This window comes from Saimiri boliviensis, chromosome 3 (assembly GCF_048565385.1).
Source record: "Saimiri boliviensis isolate mSaiBol1 chromosome 3, mSaiBol1.pri, whole genome shotgun sequence".
Classification (NCBI taxonomy): Eukaryota; Metazoa; Chordata; class Mammalia; order Primates; family Cebidae; genus Saimiri; species Saimiri boliviensis.
The window spans coordinates 138,892,788-138,912,778 of record NC_133451.1 but is presented as its reverse complement, the minus strand read 5'-3'; the positions used below and the strand labels follow the sequence as shown (position 1 = coordinate 138,912,778).

At 36.5% G+C, this 19,991-nt stretch overlaps 1 protein-coding gene across 4 annotated transcripts in view; it reads right to left on the bottom strand.

Moving 5' to 3' along the window:
* The window catches only part of LRBA (LPS responsive beige-like anchor protein), a 746,578-nt gene that overhangs the window by 598,165 nt on the left and 128,422 nt on the right, over positions 1-19,991 (bottom strand). For all 4 annotated transcript variants that reach the window (XM_074396837.1, XM_074396836.1, XM_010338615.3 and 1 more), the window contains 5 exons: positions 11,466-11,558; positions 10,188-10,296; positions 9,404-9,485; positions 5,861-5,984; positions 5,379-5,571 (listed from right to left, as the gene is read on the bottom strand). In XM_074396837.1, coding sequence (XP_074252938.1) covers positions 5,379-5,571; positions 5,861-5,984; positions 9,404-9,485; positions 10,188-10,296; positions 11,466-11,558 — 601 coding nt within the window. The remainder of the gene's footprint in view (positions 1-5,378; positions 5,572-5,860; positions 5,985-9,403; positions 9,486-10,187; positions 10,297-11,465; positions 11,559-19,991) is intronic.

The following is a 19,991-nucleotide window of genomic DNA, read 5'->3' as shown; positions in this document are numbered from 1 at the left end:
AAGTTGCCCTGGGTCAATCAGTGAGTGAGTGGTGAATAAACGTGTAGGTCTAGTACACTACAGTAGACTTTATAAACACTGTAAATAGAGGCTACAGTGTTTCATAAAGTCTACTGCATTTTTAAAAGCTACTTTTCTTTGTTCAATAACAAATTAACCTTAACTTACTGCAATATTTGTATAAACATTTTAATTTTTAAAACTTTTTGACTCTTTTGAAATCAAATTTAACTTAAAACACATTGTAAAACTGTACAAAAATATTATCTGCCAGGCAAAGTGGCTCACACCTGTAATCCCAGCTACTTGGGAAGCTAAGGCATGAGAATCACCTGAATCTGGGAGGTACAGGTTGCAGTGAGCCAAGATTGCACTACTGCACTCCAGCCTGGGTGACAGAGCAAGACTTTAATTCCAAAAACAAACAAACAAACAAACAAACAAACAAGGCCAGGCACGGTGGCTCACAACCGTAATCCTCACACTTTGGGAGGTCAAGGTTGACTGATTGCCTGAGCTCAGGACTTCAAGACTAGTCTGGGCAACATGGCAAAAACCCATCTCTACTAAAAATACAAAAATATTAGCTGGGTATGGAGATATACGCCTGTAGTCCCAGCTACTCGGAAGGCTGAGGCAGGAAAATCACTTGATACGGGGAGGCGGTTAGGTTGTAGTGAGCCAAGATCACACCATTGCACTCCAGCCTGGGCAACAGAGCAAGACTATCTCAAAAAAAAAAAAAGAAAAAAGAAAAAATTCTGACCAGGTGTAGTAGCTTATGCCTATAGTCCCAGCACTTTTGAAGGACCAGGTGGGAGGACCAATTGAGTCCAGGAGTTGAAGACCATCCTGAGCAATATGGTAAGACCCCATCTCTATAAAAAACTTTTAAAATTAGCCAGGTGTGGCAGCACATACCTGTAGTCCCAGCTACTCAGGAGGTTGAGGTGAGAGGATCACTTGAGCCCAGGAGTTTGAATTGCAGTGAGCTATAATCATACCACTACACTACACTTGTCTAAAACAAAATTTTTTTTCCTTTCTCTATAATCTTATTCCAAAAGCTTTTTTCTCTATAAAAAAAAAATTTTTTTTTAACATTTTAAATGTTTTTGTTAGAAACTAAGACACAAGCTAGACATGGTGGCTCATGCCTATAATCCCAGTACTTTGGGAGGCAGGGGTGGGTGGATCACCTGAGGCAAGGAGGTCGAGACCAGCCTGGAGTGCATGGCAAAACCCTGTCTCTACTAAAAATACAAAAATTAGCCAGGCGTGGTGGCAGGGACCTATAATCCCAGCTACTCAGGAGGCTGAGGCATAGCAATCACTTGAACCCGGGAGGCGGAGACTGCAGCGAGCTGAGATCGCGCCACTGCACTCTAGCCTGAGTGACAGCAAAACTCTTTTGCTTGAGTTTATACAGCTATTCATTACTATGAATCAGGATTCAAACCTTGTCTCCCAAGTCCATATTGTTTCATTGCTTACACAAATGGACTGAAAACTGGATATAAATACTTAATCATAAATGCTTACAAGCTCAAAACACCTGAGATATCACTCAATCCAACGCCTTCATTTTGTATATAGGGAATTCAAAAACACTCATCTATTCACCCTAAATACCCTATTATTTTCTAAAGTAGCAATTCTCAAACTTTTTGGTCTCAAGACACTTTACATTCTTTTTCTTTTTGAGAAAAGAGTCTTGCTCTGTCACCAGCTAGAGGGCAGTGGTGGGATCTCTCAGCTCACTGCAACCCTCACCTCCTGGGTTCAAGTGATTCTCCTGCCTTGGCCTCCCAAGTAGCTGGGACTACAGGCACGCTCCACCATGCCCAGCTAATTTTTGTATTTTTAGTAGAAACAGGGGTTTTACCATGTTGGCCTGGATGGTCTCAATCTCTTGATCTCATGATCCACCTGCCTTGGCCTCCCAAAGCGCTGGTATTATAGGCATGAGTCACCACACCTGGCCAACACTTTTACATTCGTAAAAAGTATTAAGGTCCCCAAAGACCCTTAGTCTATGTGGATTATAGCTATTACTGCTTGTATTAGAAATTAACTGAGAACTTTTACAAGTATTAACGTCTTTAAAAATAATAAACTCAATATATAATACAAATAACATTCATTGAAAATGATTTTTCAAAACCAAACAGTAAAGAAAACAGCACTATTTTTCATATTTTTGTGAACTTCTTTAAAGTCTGGCTTCATAGAAGACAACTACATTCTCATATTTGCTTTTGCATTTAATCTGTTGCATATATTGGTTTGGTTGAAGTATACAAGGAAAATCCACCCTCATATAAACACATAGTAGTAGGAAAGAAGGACCTCAGAGACCCCATGAAAAGGTCTCATGGGCCCCCCAAGTTCGTTTATTTATTGATTTATTTATTTATTTTTAGATAGAGTCTCATTCTCACACAGGCTGGAGTGCAGTGGTGTGATCTTGGCTCACTGTAACCTCTGCCTCCTGGGTTCAGGTGATTCTCCTGCCTCAGTCTCCCAAGTAGCTGGGATTACAGGTGTGCACCACCATGCCCAGCTAATGTTTGTTTTTCGTAGAGATGGAGTTTCACCATGTTGGCCAGGCTGGTCTTGAACATCTGACCTCAAGTGATCCAGCCGCCCTGCCTGTGATTACATGCATGTGCCACTGAGCCCATCTGCCCTCCCAAAGTCTTTAGGTTACACTTTAACAACAACTGCTTTAAAGGTTATACTCCTCTAGCCATCTTGCCTAAGGACTTGAAGAAACTAAGATGAACTGGTATTTATTTGTTAGAAAATAATTTAAAAACTGCTTTATTCTGGGCACTTCCCTAACCTAAAATCTCCCCTAGAAATCCCTGAAATCTACTACAAATGTATATGAGGCCCAAATTCAACCCTATTTTTCTTATAATCTTTTGTAAATGGCAACACAGTATGAGGGAAAAAAAAATCAGTCTAGTGCAGCAGCCTACTGCAATAGAAGTGAGAATATCTGGGCATCAGCGCAAACTAAAGTTACAGAAAGGATGGCAAACAGTTCCTGTAATGAGTCAAATAATAAATATTTTAGGCTCTGGGGGGGCCGTATCATTGATGTAACATGTACAACTATCCTTATGGTGTGAAAGTAGCCATATACAATATATAAATGAAGAGGAGTGGATAAGTTCTAGTATAATTTTATTTAGATTTGACCCTTAGCCCATGGCTAGCTGAATTCTGTTTTAGAACTGATCAACCTCAAAAATACAGAGACCAAAACAAAGCCATTTTATAAAATCAGATATCTTTTCTTATTTACAAATGGATTTTATTCCTTATAAACACTTGCAATAGAAGCATACTTTCTTGTCAATGAGGAAAAAGGAGGCAGAATGAATAATCTGTAGGTACTTTCAGTAATTAAAAGCTATTCAAACACCTAGAAACTTGTAATTAGGGAGACCAAGTTTTGCTCTTGTCACCCAGGCTGGAATGCAAAGGCTCCATCTCATCTCAGTATAACCTGCCCATCCCGGGTTCAAGCCATTCTCCTGCCTCAGTCTCCCAAGTGGCTGGGATAACAGGTGCACGTGGTGAAGCCCAGCTAACTTTTGAATTTGAGTAGAGACAGGGTCTCACGATGTTGGCCAGGCTAGTCTTGAACTTCTGACCTCAGGTGATCAACCCACCTCGGCCTCCCAAAGTGCTGGGATTACAAATGTGAGCCACCGCGCCCAGTCAGAAATGGCAATATATTCTACAGAATGGCAAATTATTCCAGAATAACTTTGATAGTCAGTAAAATGAAACACTTAAAGATATACAAAAATTATCATTCTTGGTATTTATTCCTTCTAGCCAATTTTTTATTAAATAGATATATAATTATACAATATTCCTTCTGAGTAAAGAAAGAATTCTTGATGGAAAAAATATACACCATAAATGAAACTAATAAATTTTAATGCATTTCTTGAAATGTAAATTTTCCTCAGAAGGTACAAATATAAAACTCCAAACATAATTAGATAATCCATAAATCAGGAGATATTCATAAATAACAGATAGCAAAAGATTAAGAATGAGGTATCTAAAGAACTCCCACAAAACAACAGAAAACACAGATCAAGATTATGGTGATACAGCATTTTAAATTTACCAAACTGACACATTTTTAAACTCCAGCCATACCAAGTGATTAGGTGATGTGAAGCAATGAGAACTTAAGCATTATAGGTGAGATGCAAACTGATACACTACTTTAGAATGCTATATTGTATTGGAATACAGTATTTTGGAAAATAATTTGCATTATCTTCTAAAGTTCACCATTTGCACCTTACAAGTCAGCAATTCTAGGAATGTATGCAAAAAATTCTTGAATAAGCACAAAATGTATACAAAAATGCTCATTAATTGGTAAATAAATAAAGTCATGTCATGGAATACATTACAACTGAGAAAATGAACACAGCTACATGGGTCAATGCAGATGAAACTTAAACAATAATAAGTAAAAACAGTAATTAACAGAAAAATGCATTCCGTATGCTTGCATTTAAGTACAAACATTAAAAAAAAAACTTTATTGTTTAGAGTTATATATACGTAATAAAAGTACAGAAAAGACAAAAGACAACACCAAATAAAAGTTAGTGGTGTTGGGGGTCAGGCAAACAAGAGGAGACAAAGCAATTGCAGAGAGGTGACCCAATTTCATAAATAGTGATCCTTTCTGTATGCTTATAGTATTTTTAAAAGAAAAATTTTAAGCTATACATAAATAACTAAACTTACTTTGGCTTAATTTTACAAAAAAAAAAAAAAAAAAGACTACATTCTTCCAAACCCATTTTTTTAGCTACCTGCAAGATGAGCAAAAGGCAAACATGAGCCAGAGCTTTTCTGTTTACTCAACTACCTTACATTGCTAAACAATTGCTCATCTTTGAATATAGTGCGCCACCTTGTGTTCAAAAGCTTCTAACTAGCATAAAATTCTGAGACTCATATTTGTAAACTTGGCTTCCTTGCGGAAAAAAAAAAAAAAAAATCTTAGGTTGGTGCAAAAGTGATTGCGGTTTTTGCTGCAACTACTTTTGCACCACCCTAATATAAATTCCTTTATGCTGTGGCAATAGATTTAGCATTATAAAGATAAGTACATGTAAAAACAACATTAGAAAAAGTTATTTTGATTCTAAAGAAATTAGAAATGCTTTATATTTATTTCTATTGATAACCTTCAAGCTTTCATTTTGCTGTACTTTCAGAAAATAATTTGCCTTTTTTTCTTGATTTTAAGTATCTGAATTTTTTAATGACTAAAATTCAAAATTATAGATTTTTAAAATGCTACAATATGCTTTCATAAAGAAACTTACCTTTGAATGAGTGATTGATAAAGTGTCTACCCATACACGCCAGCCACCCCACTCATATTTGACTGCATGGTAAAGCAGGATTCTGAATATGGCATATACCATTTCTGTTATCTTTTGCTCATCGGAATTCTTAGGATTAAAATAGCAGAGAGAAAGCATCCACTCTTGCCACACAGAGCACTGTAGCAAGCTCCTGAAAATTATAAGAGGGTACTAAATCACTGAAGAAAAAAAAATCATCTGAAAGAATTCTTAAAGGTTAAACCAAAGTAACAGCCCCCCACCAAACACACACACACACACACATTTCATTATACATTAAGAACAATTCAACAATTTGGTACTAAAAACTCTAACTTAACTATGTGGTACATTATTTACATACCCTTAATATATTTTTAAAGCAATTTTTCTAAGATAAAATGGGCTTATACAAAAGGAGATCTGAACACAGCAAATAAATGTTTTCTCATTCAGCTTACCTCCTGTTTTCTCTACTGTTATTAAAAAGTTTAATCATGTCAGAAAGAAAGGCTCTGCGAACCTCCATGCTCTCTGAGCACTGGGGAGAATTTCGAAGTAGGGTCGCAATTACTTTTAGTATCTCTGTAAGACAGTTTATAAATAAGTAAAACCAAACTGAACAAAAAACTCATGATAGAAGGTCATCAATCTATTGTAATTTCTTTAGTTCCCCTAACACAGTGTCTACTAAAAACATCCTCTTCTGTTATTAAAAACATAACCTATGGAAAGAAATGACAGTACATTCATTAGAAAGCATTTATAATTAAGAAAGGAAATTTATTTCATGATTCAAACGTGCAAAAATAAAGCTGAATTTTAAAATGTTAAAATAAAACAAGTTAAACTATAAATGAACTAAATGTTAATAAAATTGCTTATTCTCTCTGAGATATACCAAATAGTAAAGCTGATCTTAAAAACAACTAGGCCAGGAGAAGTGACTCATGCCTGTAATCCCAACACTTTGGGAAGCTGAGACAGGTGGATCACTTGAGGTCAGGTGTTCAAGACCAGCCTAGCCAACATGGTGAAACCCTGTCTCTACTGAAAATATAAAAATTAGCCAGGCGTGTTAGCAAGCCTGTAATCCCAGCTACTCAGCATGTTGAGACAGGAAAATCTCTTGAACCCAGGAGGGGGAGAATGCAGTGAGCCAAGATTGCACCTCTGCACTCCAGACTCGGCAACAGAGTGAGACTCTGTCTCAAAAAATAATAATGAAATAAAATTAGAAAAACACAGTAATCAAAATTTATCAGATTAGAAAAACACATAATCAAAATCAAAAGATAAATTCTTAGATTCCTAATCATAATTTATGGTATGCACACAGCCTTTCATTTATCATAGTGAATTTTTAAAGATGTGAAGACTTTCTTTCATAATCTTAAAAGTAAAATTAGACACAAAAAACCCAAAGGAAATTAAAACCCATTCAATATCCCATCCCACAAGCAAACGCAAATTAAACACTATGGTAATGGTCTTAGCATAAAGCTATTTAAATATCCAGAATTTAGCTTAAATTAGGCTGGGCATGGTGGCTCATGCCTATAATCCCAGCACTTTGGGAGGCAGGCTGATCATCTGAGGTCAAGAGTTCAAAGACCACCCTGGCCAACATGGTGAAAACCCCTCTCCACAAAAAATATAAAAATTAGCCAGGCCTGGTAGCAGGCACCTGTATTCCCAACTATTCAGGAGGCTGAGGCAGGAGAATCGTTTCAACCAGGAGGCAGAGATCCTGCCACTGTATTCCAGCCTGGGCAATATAGCAAGACTGTCTCTAAATAAATAAATAAGCTCCAGAACTTGGCTTAAATTTTTTTAAAAAAATTCTTTTAAAAATATGTACTTAGAGCAGGTGCCATGGCTCATGCCTGTAATAATAGCACTTTGGGAGGCCAAGGTAGGGGGAATGTTTGAGCCCAGAAGTTTGAAACCAGTCTCAACATAGGGTTGCCCAGTGAGACCCCTATTAAAAATTTAAAAATTAGCTGGCTGTGACGGTGGTGTGTGCCTATAATCCCAGCTACTTAAAAAAAAAAAAAAGTAGGACTTTGCAGATAAAAAATAAAAACAGCTACAATTCTGAATTTAAAATTACATGATATTTCAAATTTTTATTCAGTCAAAAATTTAGGAATTCTAAACTACCCTTTTACTAAGGATTTTGGTGAATCTAAGCAGTTATTTCAAAATAGCAAAAACAAAGATACTCAGTCATACAATTACTGATATTTGGGGAGCAATTTCTGAATTCCTCTAATAACAAATTCAAAAGTTCGCTACCTGAACAATGATTACAATAATGATGATAGTCATAATAATGAGATAATCCTCACTAATTTTGAGGATATATTACCACTGTTTTAAGAAAGCAATAATTAATTAATGTAATCTTTATACAATAGATACTAATATCCTCATTTTAGGGATAAATAAATTAAAGCTCAAAAATTAAGAAATGCACACAAAGTCACACAACTAGTTAGAAATATAACCAGGAGTTCAACACATGCAGCCTCTATTTGTAATCACCTAACTATACTACCTTGTCTTTTCTGGGCCAATATATTAGGTAGATAATTGCTATCATTTATTGCAATACAGATAATTTCTAAAGTGTCCCTGCCAAAATTCGGGTGCTAATGTAATGTTATTAAGAAGTAAGGCCTTTAAGAAGGCGATTAAGCCTGGAGGACTTCTCCCTCAATAGGATTAAAGTCCTTATAAAAGAGGCTTCACGTAACGTTTGGTGAGCTTGCCACTCAGCCTTTATTGAAAGCAGAGAGCAGCCATCAGCAAACTAAATGGAGGCACCTGGATCTTGGACTTCTAAGCTTTCAGAATTGAGAGAAAATAAATTTCTGTTCTTCATAAATTGCCCAGTCTCAGGTATTCTATAATAGCAGCATAAAAGAGACTAGACTAAGACAAATAAATTCTAAAATTCTTATACTAGTAATCTTCTCTATGACCATATAACATATATGAAATGTACATTTATATATATATATACAAGATTTTCTCTTCATTCTCAAAATAATGACTTCATGTTTCTCTGAAAGCTGAGAAAAATCAAACTTCAAAGCCACATATTTTTAAAATTAGCACTGGAGTACCACACACACAAACACCTAACCACATTAAATGTAATTACATTTCAAAACTCTACAAACTAATAACTTTAACATGATCTTAAAAAGCAAGATGAAGGCCGGGCGCAGTGGCTCAAGCCTGTAATCCCAGCACTTTGGGAGGCCGAGGCAGGCGGATCACGAGGTCAAGAGATCGAGACCATCCTGGTCAACATGGTAAAACCCCGTCTCTACTAAAAATACAAAAAATTAGCTGGGCATGGTGGCGCGTGCCTATAATCCCAGCTACTCAGGAGGCTGAGGCAGGAGAATTGCCTGAACCCAGGAGGCGGAGGTTGCGGTGAGCCGAGATCACGCCATTGCACTCCAGCCTGGGTAACGAGAGCGAAACTCCGTCTCAAAAAAAAAAAAAAAAAAAAAAAAAGCAAGATGAAAAAGGCATACTTTGTACAAGTGCTTAAGAATTCTAAATATCAAAAGAAAAGACTGTTTAACAAGACTATGTTCATAAACAATAAAGAAGACATATTTTTCTATTCCAAATTTGGTATTTTTATATTCACAGAAATTTAAGATAAAACTACCTTCATGGTTCATGTAGTTTTGCCTGATAATCACTAAACAGCACAACCAAAATTTTGATGAAAGTCTGAACATACATTAAATCAAGACCTTAAGCAAACAATTCTTCAAACCCTTTATATAAGGATTTCCACATAACTTAAGGTTGATTCGAAGTCACATTCAACATAAAACATAACAAAACTAATATAATATCATCGCCCTTAATGAAATATTCATCTAAAAATCTATTTCAACAACATCAACTATAGTTCACAGTGACTTTCTTTTTAAGTGTCAAAAGGTAGCTTTTGTTAAAGTATATAAAATACATACGAGGGTTTTGTATCTTTACTGAAGAATCGGGATCTGGATGCTGTTTATGTATCACCTGAGTACCAATCTGTTCTATAAGAATCTACAGAAATAAAACAATAGATTACATTAGCAAATCATTAGCATCACTGTTAATGAACTCTAAGAACAATGCTAATCAAAATATAGTATATTTTTAATCCAATATTGTCATGCTAAATATTATGCTTCTAAAATAACTTAAGCATTATTACTCTGTGTTTTCTTAATTATAAAATGAGACATCAAATAGTTAATACAATGGAGGGATTACTTAAATGGAAACGATACTGTTTAGAAATACACAGATTAATAATAGATTCAAATGCAGCCACACCTCCTTTATATCATTTCAAAGCTGTATTTCACAAACCTAAATAATCTGGCTGGCATGGTGGCTCATTCCTGTAATCCCAGCACTTTGGGAGGCTGAGGCGGTGGATCACCTGAGGTCCGAAGTTCGAGACCAGCCTGGCCACCATAGCAAAACCCTGTCTCTACTAAAAATACATAAATTAGCCAGGCATGGTGCCATGCACCTATAATCCCAACTGCTCGGGAGGTTGAGACAAGGGAATCACTTGAACAGGAGGCGGAAGTTGCAGTGAACCAAAACTGTGCTGCTGCACTCCAGCCTGGGTGACAGAGTGAGACTCTCTGTCTCAAAAAATAAAATTAAAATAAATGATCTTATTTATCTACACAATGTTAAGATGCACTTTTATAATAAGAAATTTGGTAGAGTAAATCCTAAGAACATTCTTACCTCAAATAGGACATTATATGTGGTCAGTGTGATTAAATTTGTCTGAAGCATGAGCCTTTCAGCAAGCAATGAAAACAATCCATGCCCAAGCATGACTTCAGCTTTCCTCCTGCAATCACACAAAAAGAAATCATGAAATGTAGAGCTTTTCTGTGCTCTACTTAGTATGCATGCTGGATGAAGGAAACACAAAGTATTTTTTCACATTACAAACAATTCCCAACTCAATTACTCTCCCAACTACCTTCACTATAGCACTTTTAAGGCCACAAAACCTTTAAGCAGAGAAATAATAACTACTATATAAGCATAGCAAAAGTTAAAAAAAAATAAAAAAGTTTGCCTATGCACAGCAAAAACCTCCTCAAAATCTTCAGAGCAATTATTTATTTAGCTAAGTTGCTACGATCTACTACCAGCACTAAGTCAGTATCTCTTGGGGATGATCATCTAAAGTAAAATAAGTACTTAAGTAGAAAAACAATGTGGAGAAAAAGTAGAAGAAATATAACATAATTTTTTAAAATAAATACTATGAAAACATATACATCAAAATTAACCTTCCAAGCATAAATTCAGAAACTAAAGGACCACAAACTTTACCCTTGGGGTCAGCAAAGTTCTTCCGCAAATGGCTAAGGGGTAAATATTTTAGAATTTGTAGACCAGGTGTTCTCTGTCACAATTCAACATTGCCCTTGTATCATGAAAGCCACAGATGATACACAAATTAATTATCGTGGCTGTTTTCCAATAAAACTTTATTTATGGGTGGTTAGCTGGATTCCTAGAGACTACAGTTTACCAACACTTGTTCTACCCCCAACATTTTATTTTTAAAATAAACTAATTTGGTACAAAGAACAAGAGGTAGAACATGAGTATTTGCATTCAGCTAAGAAAATAAAACTCTCTGTATATAGCAGAACACACTATATAACAAACATCCAGGTTACTGTATTACTCTACAATGCAGATAAAGCAAAATCGGTGTGAGACACCTGAAATCAAGTCTCCACAGTTTCTTGAATGCAAGTTATCCAAACTAATTCTCATAATTCACATTAAATATATGAATAATTTAAATAATTTTATGTATAAAAACTATTCAACTTAATTTTTAAAATATGTACTAGTGACTGGATTACGTTTATACAGCAATTAGGAAGAAAAATAAAAGAAAAACTAGAGAACTATAGAACAAAATTGCTACTCCAAAGATTTATAAAATAAGTAAGTAGAATACAACAGTCCATCTTAGATTTCATGCATACTTACTTTGGCGCCAGATGTTTTAAAAAATAACCCATTGCCTTAAGAGCTTGTACCCTGATTCCTTCACTTTTTGATGCCAGAAGTTTGTAGATAACACTGAATGAATAAAAATTTAAAAAAAACTATTTTAAGTACAATTTTTAAATGGAAAAGTTTAATATATATACTTTTCATATCATTATAAACCTATTTCTAATAACATAGAAGGAAATTTAATACACATTTCTGGTATTAAAAATCCTGCTTATCTCAGGCTAGAATTCCTTTCAATGAAAACTAAGAAATGAGAAGAAACTGGAATGTAAGAAATGATGTGACTTTTCCATGTACATATTTATATGTAACGTGTGCATCAAACTAGCTTTGAGACTTTCTTCCTTCTGCTACAGGCTTATCAATGTCCTATGAAGGTTACCAAAACCTGTTATTTTAAGTCAATAGAAAGAAAACATTCTTTAATGGTAGCACATATTTAAATTTCCAAGTAATTATCACCATGAAAAACAAGAAAGCAGGCTAATAATGGTAATCAGAAATAATTACAAAAGTAAAAAGATTTAAAACCAAAGGACTGCTAAAAATAAATTTCCCATTCATTTCTCAAAAATTATATAGTAATCTAATTTAATTTGTAAAGATCTATGAGGCAGCTAGACACGGTGTCTCATGCCTGTAATCCCAGCACTTTGGGAGGTGGAGGCGGGCAGATCACCTGATTTCAGGAGTTCAAAACCAGCCTAGCCCCAGTCTCTACTAAAAGCACAAAAAATTAGCTGGGTGTGGTGGCAGTGCCTGTAATCCCAGCTTCTTTGGAGACTGAGGGATGAGAATCGCTTGAACCTGGGAGGCAGAGGTTGCAGTGAGCTCAGATTGCACCACTGCACTCCACCCTGGGCAACAGAACAAGACTCTGTTTCTCATATATATATATATATATATATATATATATATATATATATATATATGAGGGCCTTCTGATTTTAGTATAAAATATACTGACTCTGTCTCAATAAATGAATATATACATGAGGGTTTTCTGATTTTAGTATAAGCAAAGTAATACTGAAATTGAAATTCAACTGATTCATTATAGCATTCCCTTCCTCATAAACATTTAGAACAACAACAGTAATTAGAGACCCTTACAATTACTTTTAAAAATTAAGGATATCAGGCCAGGCATGGTGGCTCATGCCTGTAATCCCAGAATTTTGGGAGGCCGAGGCAGGTGGATCACCTGAGGTCAGGAGTTCGAGACCAGCCTGATCAATATGGTGAAACCTCATCTCTCCTAAAAATACAAAAATCAGCCAGGCGTGGTGGCGGGCACTTAGAGTACCAGCTACTCGGGGGGCTGAGACAGGAGAATTGATTTAACTGGGGAGGTGGAGGTTGCAGTGAGCCGAGATCATGCCACTGCACTCTAGTCTGGGTGACAAAGTGAGACTCTGTCTCAAAAAAGAAGAAGAAAAAAAAATTGAAGATTATCAGTATCTTCCTAGATAAAAATTTTGATAATTAGTAAGTCAGAAAACATTCTGAACAAAAAGGAAATATCTTCAACCTCTAGTGATCAATAGAAAAGCAGGAATAAAAAAAGAAGTTTGATTCCTTTTAAAAAATGAACTAAAGGCATCCAGGTCAATATCACATTGTAACTGCATAAAATGACGCATACAAAATCATTCATTTTTTTAATTCAAATCTTAGTAATAAAACTTAACAGTTAATCACTAGGAAAATACTAACATGTTTTACGTTTCTTTTCTTCAAGGATTTAAATTCAGCGAAATAAAAATTATTAAACTTTTTAAAAGAAACATTAATGTAAGTATAATACCAGTTTAAAATTACAGTAGTTTTTTTTAGTTATTTTTCCCCAAAGATGGCAGACTTGAGAATTTTAGTATTTCTCAGCCACTTGGAAACAACAAGATAGCACATAAAAATCAACTCTGAGCTTTAATTCAAGAAGAAAAGCAGCAATCTACCAGAATCATGAAGGACATCCTAGATTCTGAGAGCACTTTGTTTCTCCCAAGACGTGGAGCTGAGAAAGAGGTATGGAGATACTGTGAGGGAAAGATACCAGGAAAAGTTGCAGGGACCAAGAGCAGGATGCCAGTTTGAATTCAAGCTCATACAATTCAACCTGGAAATCTGACACGTGGCCACATAGGCATGCCCCATCCCAGGCCTGGAGTGGGAGGAAAGCTGCTAGAGCTGCAATATCTCCTGGACAATGAGACTTGCCAGCCAGAGGCAGCTTGGTGACCTGGAACCAGTCTGCATGTGCCATTGCTGGGTCCCCCTGCCAGCAACCCTGACATTGCAGTGTAGCAGGGCCCTCTCTGTTCCACTCTAAGGCAGAAACCCAGGCATTCAACCCTCCCCACCCTTTGTAAACACAGATCATGGCACTGGACCCTCTCCTCCATGCCCAGGCAGATCTCCACACATATGAAGCACCCACTCCCATGGACTAGCAACCTGAGCCCTATTCCACATGACGCAGCAGGATGCACAGGCAGATCTCCAAGAATTCAGTACACTTGCTTGCCCAGACTGGCAGCCTGAGCCACCCCACTCTTCCTTTGCAGAGATCCAGGTTCAGAGGGGTCCTCTATGCTTCATGCCCAGGGAGATCTCCAGGCATTCAGAGCAGCTGCTTAGTTAGTCCAGCAGCCTGACTCACCTCATTCCTCTGTGCAAAGATCTTGGTGCAAGGGGAGCTCTCTCTGCTCCATGCCCAGGCAGATTTCCAGGCATTCAGACTACTCACTCACCTGGAACAGCCCCCTCTGCACCATTCCTATGCAGAGATCCTGGTACAGGAGTCCTCTCTGTTCCACATCCAGCCCTATCTCAAGGCATTCATAGTACCTGCTGGCTTGGTTCAGTACCCTAAGGTGTCCCACCATTCCAGCGTAGAAATCGTGGTGCACTGGATTTGAAATGGACCCTTTCCATTTCAAACTCAGCAGATCTCCAGGAATCTGGAAAACCCACTTTCCTGGATTAGGAGTTTAGGCCATCCCACATTCCCATGCAGAAAATTTGGAACCGAAGTTTCCCATCACTATGCCTACACACCCTTCTGAGCACTTAGGGACTGCCTACTGAATTCTCCCTCAGCACTGATGCCAGCCATAAAGAGACCTCTAGTAGGACCTGCCCAGTCTGGAAATGCCCATTTTGTGCCCCGCTCCTTCAGGGCAGAGGAGGGAGCTCAGACCACCATGCACTCCACACATCAGCCTATTGCCTGAGGCAACAGAGAGCTTCTCCCACTAAACAAATTGGCCAAAGACCACTTTTACTCATAACTGCCATCTAATGGCTTGTAGGTTTAAATGCACAGCCCAATATAAAACCTGCTGACGAAAGTGCGTAAAGCTATAGAAGCAAAGTCCGAAGATCCTACCCAGCATTCTTTATAGCCACCCCCTATATGGAGGGAGGGAAAGGGAAAGAAGACAAAAAAAAATTATAGAGAAAGAAAAAAAAATCTTAACAGCATGAAAACTATTACAAAAGTCAGAAGTGTCAGCATCTCCAAAGGAGAAGGAACAAGCACAAAACTTCAGACACCATGAAAAATCTGAGTGTGGTGACACCATCAAAGGATCACACTGGCTCTCCAACCATGGTCCATAACCAAAATGGAAACTCGGAAATGACAGATAAAGAATTCAAAGCATGGCCTGCAAGTAAGCTCAATGATATCCCAGACAATGTTGAAAATTAAAACAAAGAAACTTCTAAAGCAATCCAGGAAATGAATGAGATTAAACATCTTAAAAAGAAATCAGTCAGAGATCCTGGAACTGAAAAACTCACTTAAGAAATTACAAAATAAAATTGAAAATTTTATCAGCAAACTGGACCAATCAAAAAAAAGAACTTCAAAGCCTGAAGACTGATCTTTCAAATCAGTCAGACCAAAAAAAAAGGTTAAAAAATGAAAAAAGCCTTCAAGAAATGTAAGACCATCTAAAGTAGCCAAAACTACAAGTTCCTGGCATTATTGAGAGTTACTGGCATTACTGAGAGTTACTAGCATTACTGGCATTACAATACCTACTACCACAAAAATACATGTACATAGCTTGCAAACCTTATAAAGCAACCACACAAAAGAAACTACAAAGCAACCAGCTAAGAACTTCATGAAAGGATCAAAATCTCACATATCAATATTAATTATGAGTATAAATAGTCTAAATGCCCCCACGGAATGCCATGTTGGATTAAAAAACAGAACTCATCCATCTACTGTCTTTAAGGACCCATTTTACCTATAACATCACTCATAGGCTCAAAGTACAGGGTTAGGGAAAGACCTATCACACGAAGAGAACATAGAAAAAGAGCAGGAGTCACTATTCTTATATAAGATAAAACAAATGATAAATTATCCACAGTTAAAAAGGACAAAAAATGGCATTACATAATGTTATCTAGTTCCATTCAACAAGAAAACTTAACTATCTTAAATATATATGCACCTAACAGTAGAGCAACCAAATATAAACAACAACTACTACTAGACCTAGGAACAGACTTAGACAGTCACACAATAATAGCAGGGGACTTCAACACCCCACTGACAGAATTAGACATGTCATGAAGGCAGAAAACTAAGAAATTCCGGACTTAAATTCAACACTTGTCTCAATTGGACCAAACAGATATCTACATGATACTACTCCACCCATCAACATTCTTTTCCACCCATACACATTATTTTCATCTGCAAACAAAACATACTCCAAGATCAACCATATGCTCAGCTATGAAGTCTCAATAAATGCAAAAACACTGAAATCATGCCAAACATATTCTCAGAACACAGTAGAATAAAAATAGAAATCAATACCAAGATAATCTCTCAAAACCATAGAATTATATGGAAATTAAACAACTAGTTCCTGAATGACTTTTGGGTAAACAATGAAATTAAGGCAGAAATTTAAAAATTCTTTGAAATACCAAACTGCCTACATGGGAATCACAGCCTTGTCAGTGTTAGGCTGTGTGGTCTAGAGCAATGCCTGATCCTCTTGTGCTTCTGTTTTCTCTGTAAAATGGGATGAGAGCACCTAATTTGTTTGGTCATTGGAAGGACTACTACATGTAAAACCGGGGCTGGCATTTGTATATGTTCAATAAATATTACTTATAAAAAAAAAAAAAAAAAAAAAAAATTCTTTGAAATAAACGAAAACAAAGACACAACATAACAAAACCTCTGGGATACAGCCAAAGCAGTGTTAACAGGAAACTTTAGTCCAGGCGCAGTGGCTCATGCCTGTAATCCCAACACTTTGGGAGGTCGAGGAGGGCAGATCATTTGAGGGCAACAGCTCCAGACCAGCCTGGCCAGCATGGTAAAACTCTGTCTCTACCAAAACTATTAAAAAAAATTAACCGCCGGGCGCGGTGGCTCAAGCCTGTGATCCCAGCACTTTGGGAGGCCGAGGCAGGTGGATCACGAGGTCAAGAGATCGAGACCAACCTGGTCAACATGGTGAAACCCCGTCTCTACTAAAAATACAAAAAATTAGCTGGGCATGGTGGTGCATGCCTGTAATCCCAGCTACTCAGGAGGCTGAGGCAGGAGAATTGCCTGAACCCAGGAGGCGGAGGTTGCGGTGAGCCGAGATCACGCCATTGCACTCCAGCCTGGGTAACAACAGCAAAACTCTGTCTCAAAAAAAAAAAAAAAAAAAAAAATTAAACAGGCCTAGTGGTGGGCAGCACCTGTAATCTTAGGAGGCTGAGGAAGGAGAGTCACTTGAACCCAGGAGGCGGAGGCTGTAGTGAGCTGAGACTGAGCCACTGTACTCCAGCCTGGGTGACAGAGCAAGATTCTATCTCCAAAAAAAAAAAAAAACAAACAGCACTAATGGCCTAACTCAAAAAAACTAGAAAGATCTAAATTAAGAATCTAACATCACACCTAGAGGAACTAAAAAAACATAAACAAGTAACCCCAAAGCTAGCAGAGGAAACAAAATAAAGAAAATCAGAGCAGAACTAAACAAAACTGAGCCAAAAAAAAAAAACAGAAGTCCATACAAAGAACCAACTAAACCAAAAGCTGGTTATTTGAATGGATAAAGAAACTAATAGACTACTAGCTAGATTAAAAAAAAAAAAAATCCAAATAAATACAATCAGAAACGACAAAGTTGATGATACAACCAATCCCACAGAAATACAAAAGATCCTCAGAGTCAATTATGAACACCTCTATGTACACAAACTAGAAAATCTATTACTAGAAACACAAAATCAGGAAGAAATTAAAACCTTGAACAGACCAGGACTGAGCTGTGAAACTGTCTATCAGCTAGAATTTGGCAGTAAATTTTTCTGGTCCAGAATTTTTTTTGGTTAAATCCTGGACCAGAAAAATTCACTGCCAAATTCTAGCAGAACAGGGAGAAGGAGAAGTGAGAGAAGGAGAAGGTAAAGTAGGAGAAGGGGAAGTAGAGGAAAGGGAAGAAGGAGAAGGGGAAGAAGGGGAAGGGGAAGAAGGGGAAGGGGAAGAGAAGAGAAGGGAAAAGGGATAGGAAAAGGAAAAGAAAAGAAATTACAAACACAGAATTCTACATACAAGAAAAATATCCTTGGAGAGTGAAGGCCAAATAAATATATTTTCATAAGAAATATTTTAAAAATTTTTTTCTATCAAAACTGCTCAACAAGTTCTTGTTCAGCAAAAGTTCTTCTTCTAAAGGAAGTTCTTCAAGAATAAAGGAAGAGCAAAAGAAACTGTAAATAACCAATTAGGTTAGGTTGGTTGATAATGCTCTTTAGATCTTCTATTCCTTTACTGATGTACTGTCTACTTGTTCTACAACCTACTGAAATACAGTTATTGAAATCTCTGAGTATTATTATGGCTTTTTCTATTTTTATTTCTTTGTAGTTCTGTCCTTTTTTGCTTCATGAATTTTAAAACTGTTATTACATATATTCATATTTATGACTATTATGTCTTCTTGGTGAATCAATGCTTTCATAATTTTTTTTTTTAAAGATGGGGTTTCACTATGTTGGTCAGGCTGGTCTTGAACTCCCAACCTCAGGTGATCTGCCCACCTCGGCCTCCCAGAGTGCTGGGATTACAATCGTGAGCCACCGCGTCCGGCCAATGCTTTCATAATTATGTAATTTTCTTCTTTATTGCAACTATTTCTTGATCTGCAATCTCCTTGGTTGATAGTTAATCCATAGCTTTCTTTTGCTTTGGGTTTGTATGGTATATCTTTTTTTCATCTTTTTACTTGTAATTTATTTATTTATTTTTTATTTTTATTTTTAGAGCACTCAAGAAAAAGAAATGTATTTTGTTTTTAATACAAAATTAACAGGGTTTTTATTTTTTTAATGAAAGAAAGAAAGAAAGAGAAAGAGAAAGGAGGAGAGAGAACAGGAGTCTTGCTCTATTGCCCAGGCTGGAATACAATCTAAAAATAGGCATTAAAAACCTCTTTTATGCCAATAATTGTACTTAACAGCGGAGACAGGAAGGAATAAGGGAAGAAAATAACAAACAAACAGCCAACCAATATTTCATTTAGATCTGTGAAATGCTTTGCAAATGCTGAAGAGTGATATACTTCCATTTATGTGGTCACTTTCAAAATAGGTGTAATGTGATACTGAAAAAAATGTATGCTCTGTGGACCTGGGGTGAAGAATTCTATAAATATTCACTGAGTTTACTTGTTCCAGGTCTGAGTTCAAATCATAAATGTCCCTGTTAATTTTCTATCTTGTGGATCCATCGAATATTAACAATGTGGTGTCAAAGTCTCCCACTATTATTGTGCCAAAAACTGGAAACAAATGCCCATCAGTAGTGAATGGCTAAACAGTATGTGATATATGAATATGATGAAATAATATCCAATAATACAAGGGAATAAAACAATATGAATGAATCTAAAAATAATTTATCCTGAGTAAAAGAAGTCAAAGAATGTGTACTGCATAATTCCATTTATACAAAATTCTAGAACATCCATATTAATCTACAGTGACAACAAACAGATCAGTGTCAGCCTGGGGATCAGTATAAGGGAGGGATTACAAAGGGGCATAAGAAATTTTAGTAATGACAAATTTTTCATTATCTTGTTTGCTATGATGGTTTCAGAGACTGAAATATATGTCAAAACTTTAAATGTGCAGTTTATTTTATGTCAATTATGCCACAATAAAGCTACTAAAAAATGATACTGGCAAAAGTTAGTGAAATCTGTATCAAGTCAAATATTTCGAGGTGGTAATAAATGGTTTCAAGTAATTGTTAAGATAATAAATCATACATTCAAATTTTTTCAAAAAACAAACTTATTGCAAACTCCCATAGCTATAAAGATGCATTTTGTTTACATCTGTATCATATGGAAAACAAAAGATGAATTTTGCTATAGTTTTACCTATCCCTGAAATTAAACACTGGAAGGAAAGGGGATTTACACCATTAAAGGAAAAAAAATTTTGGAATTAATT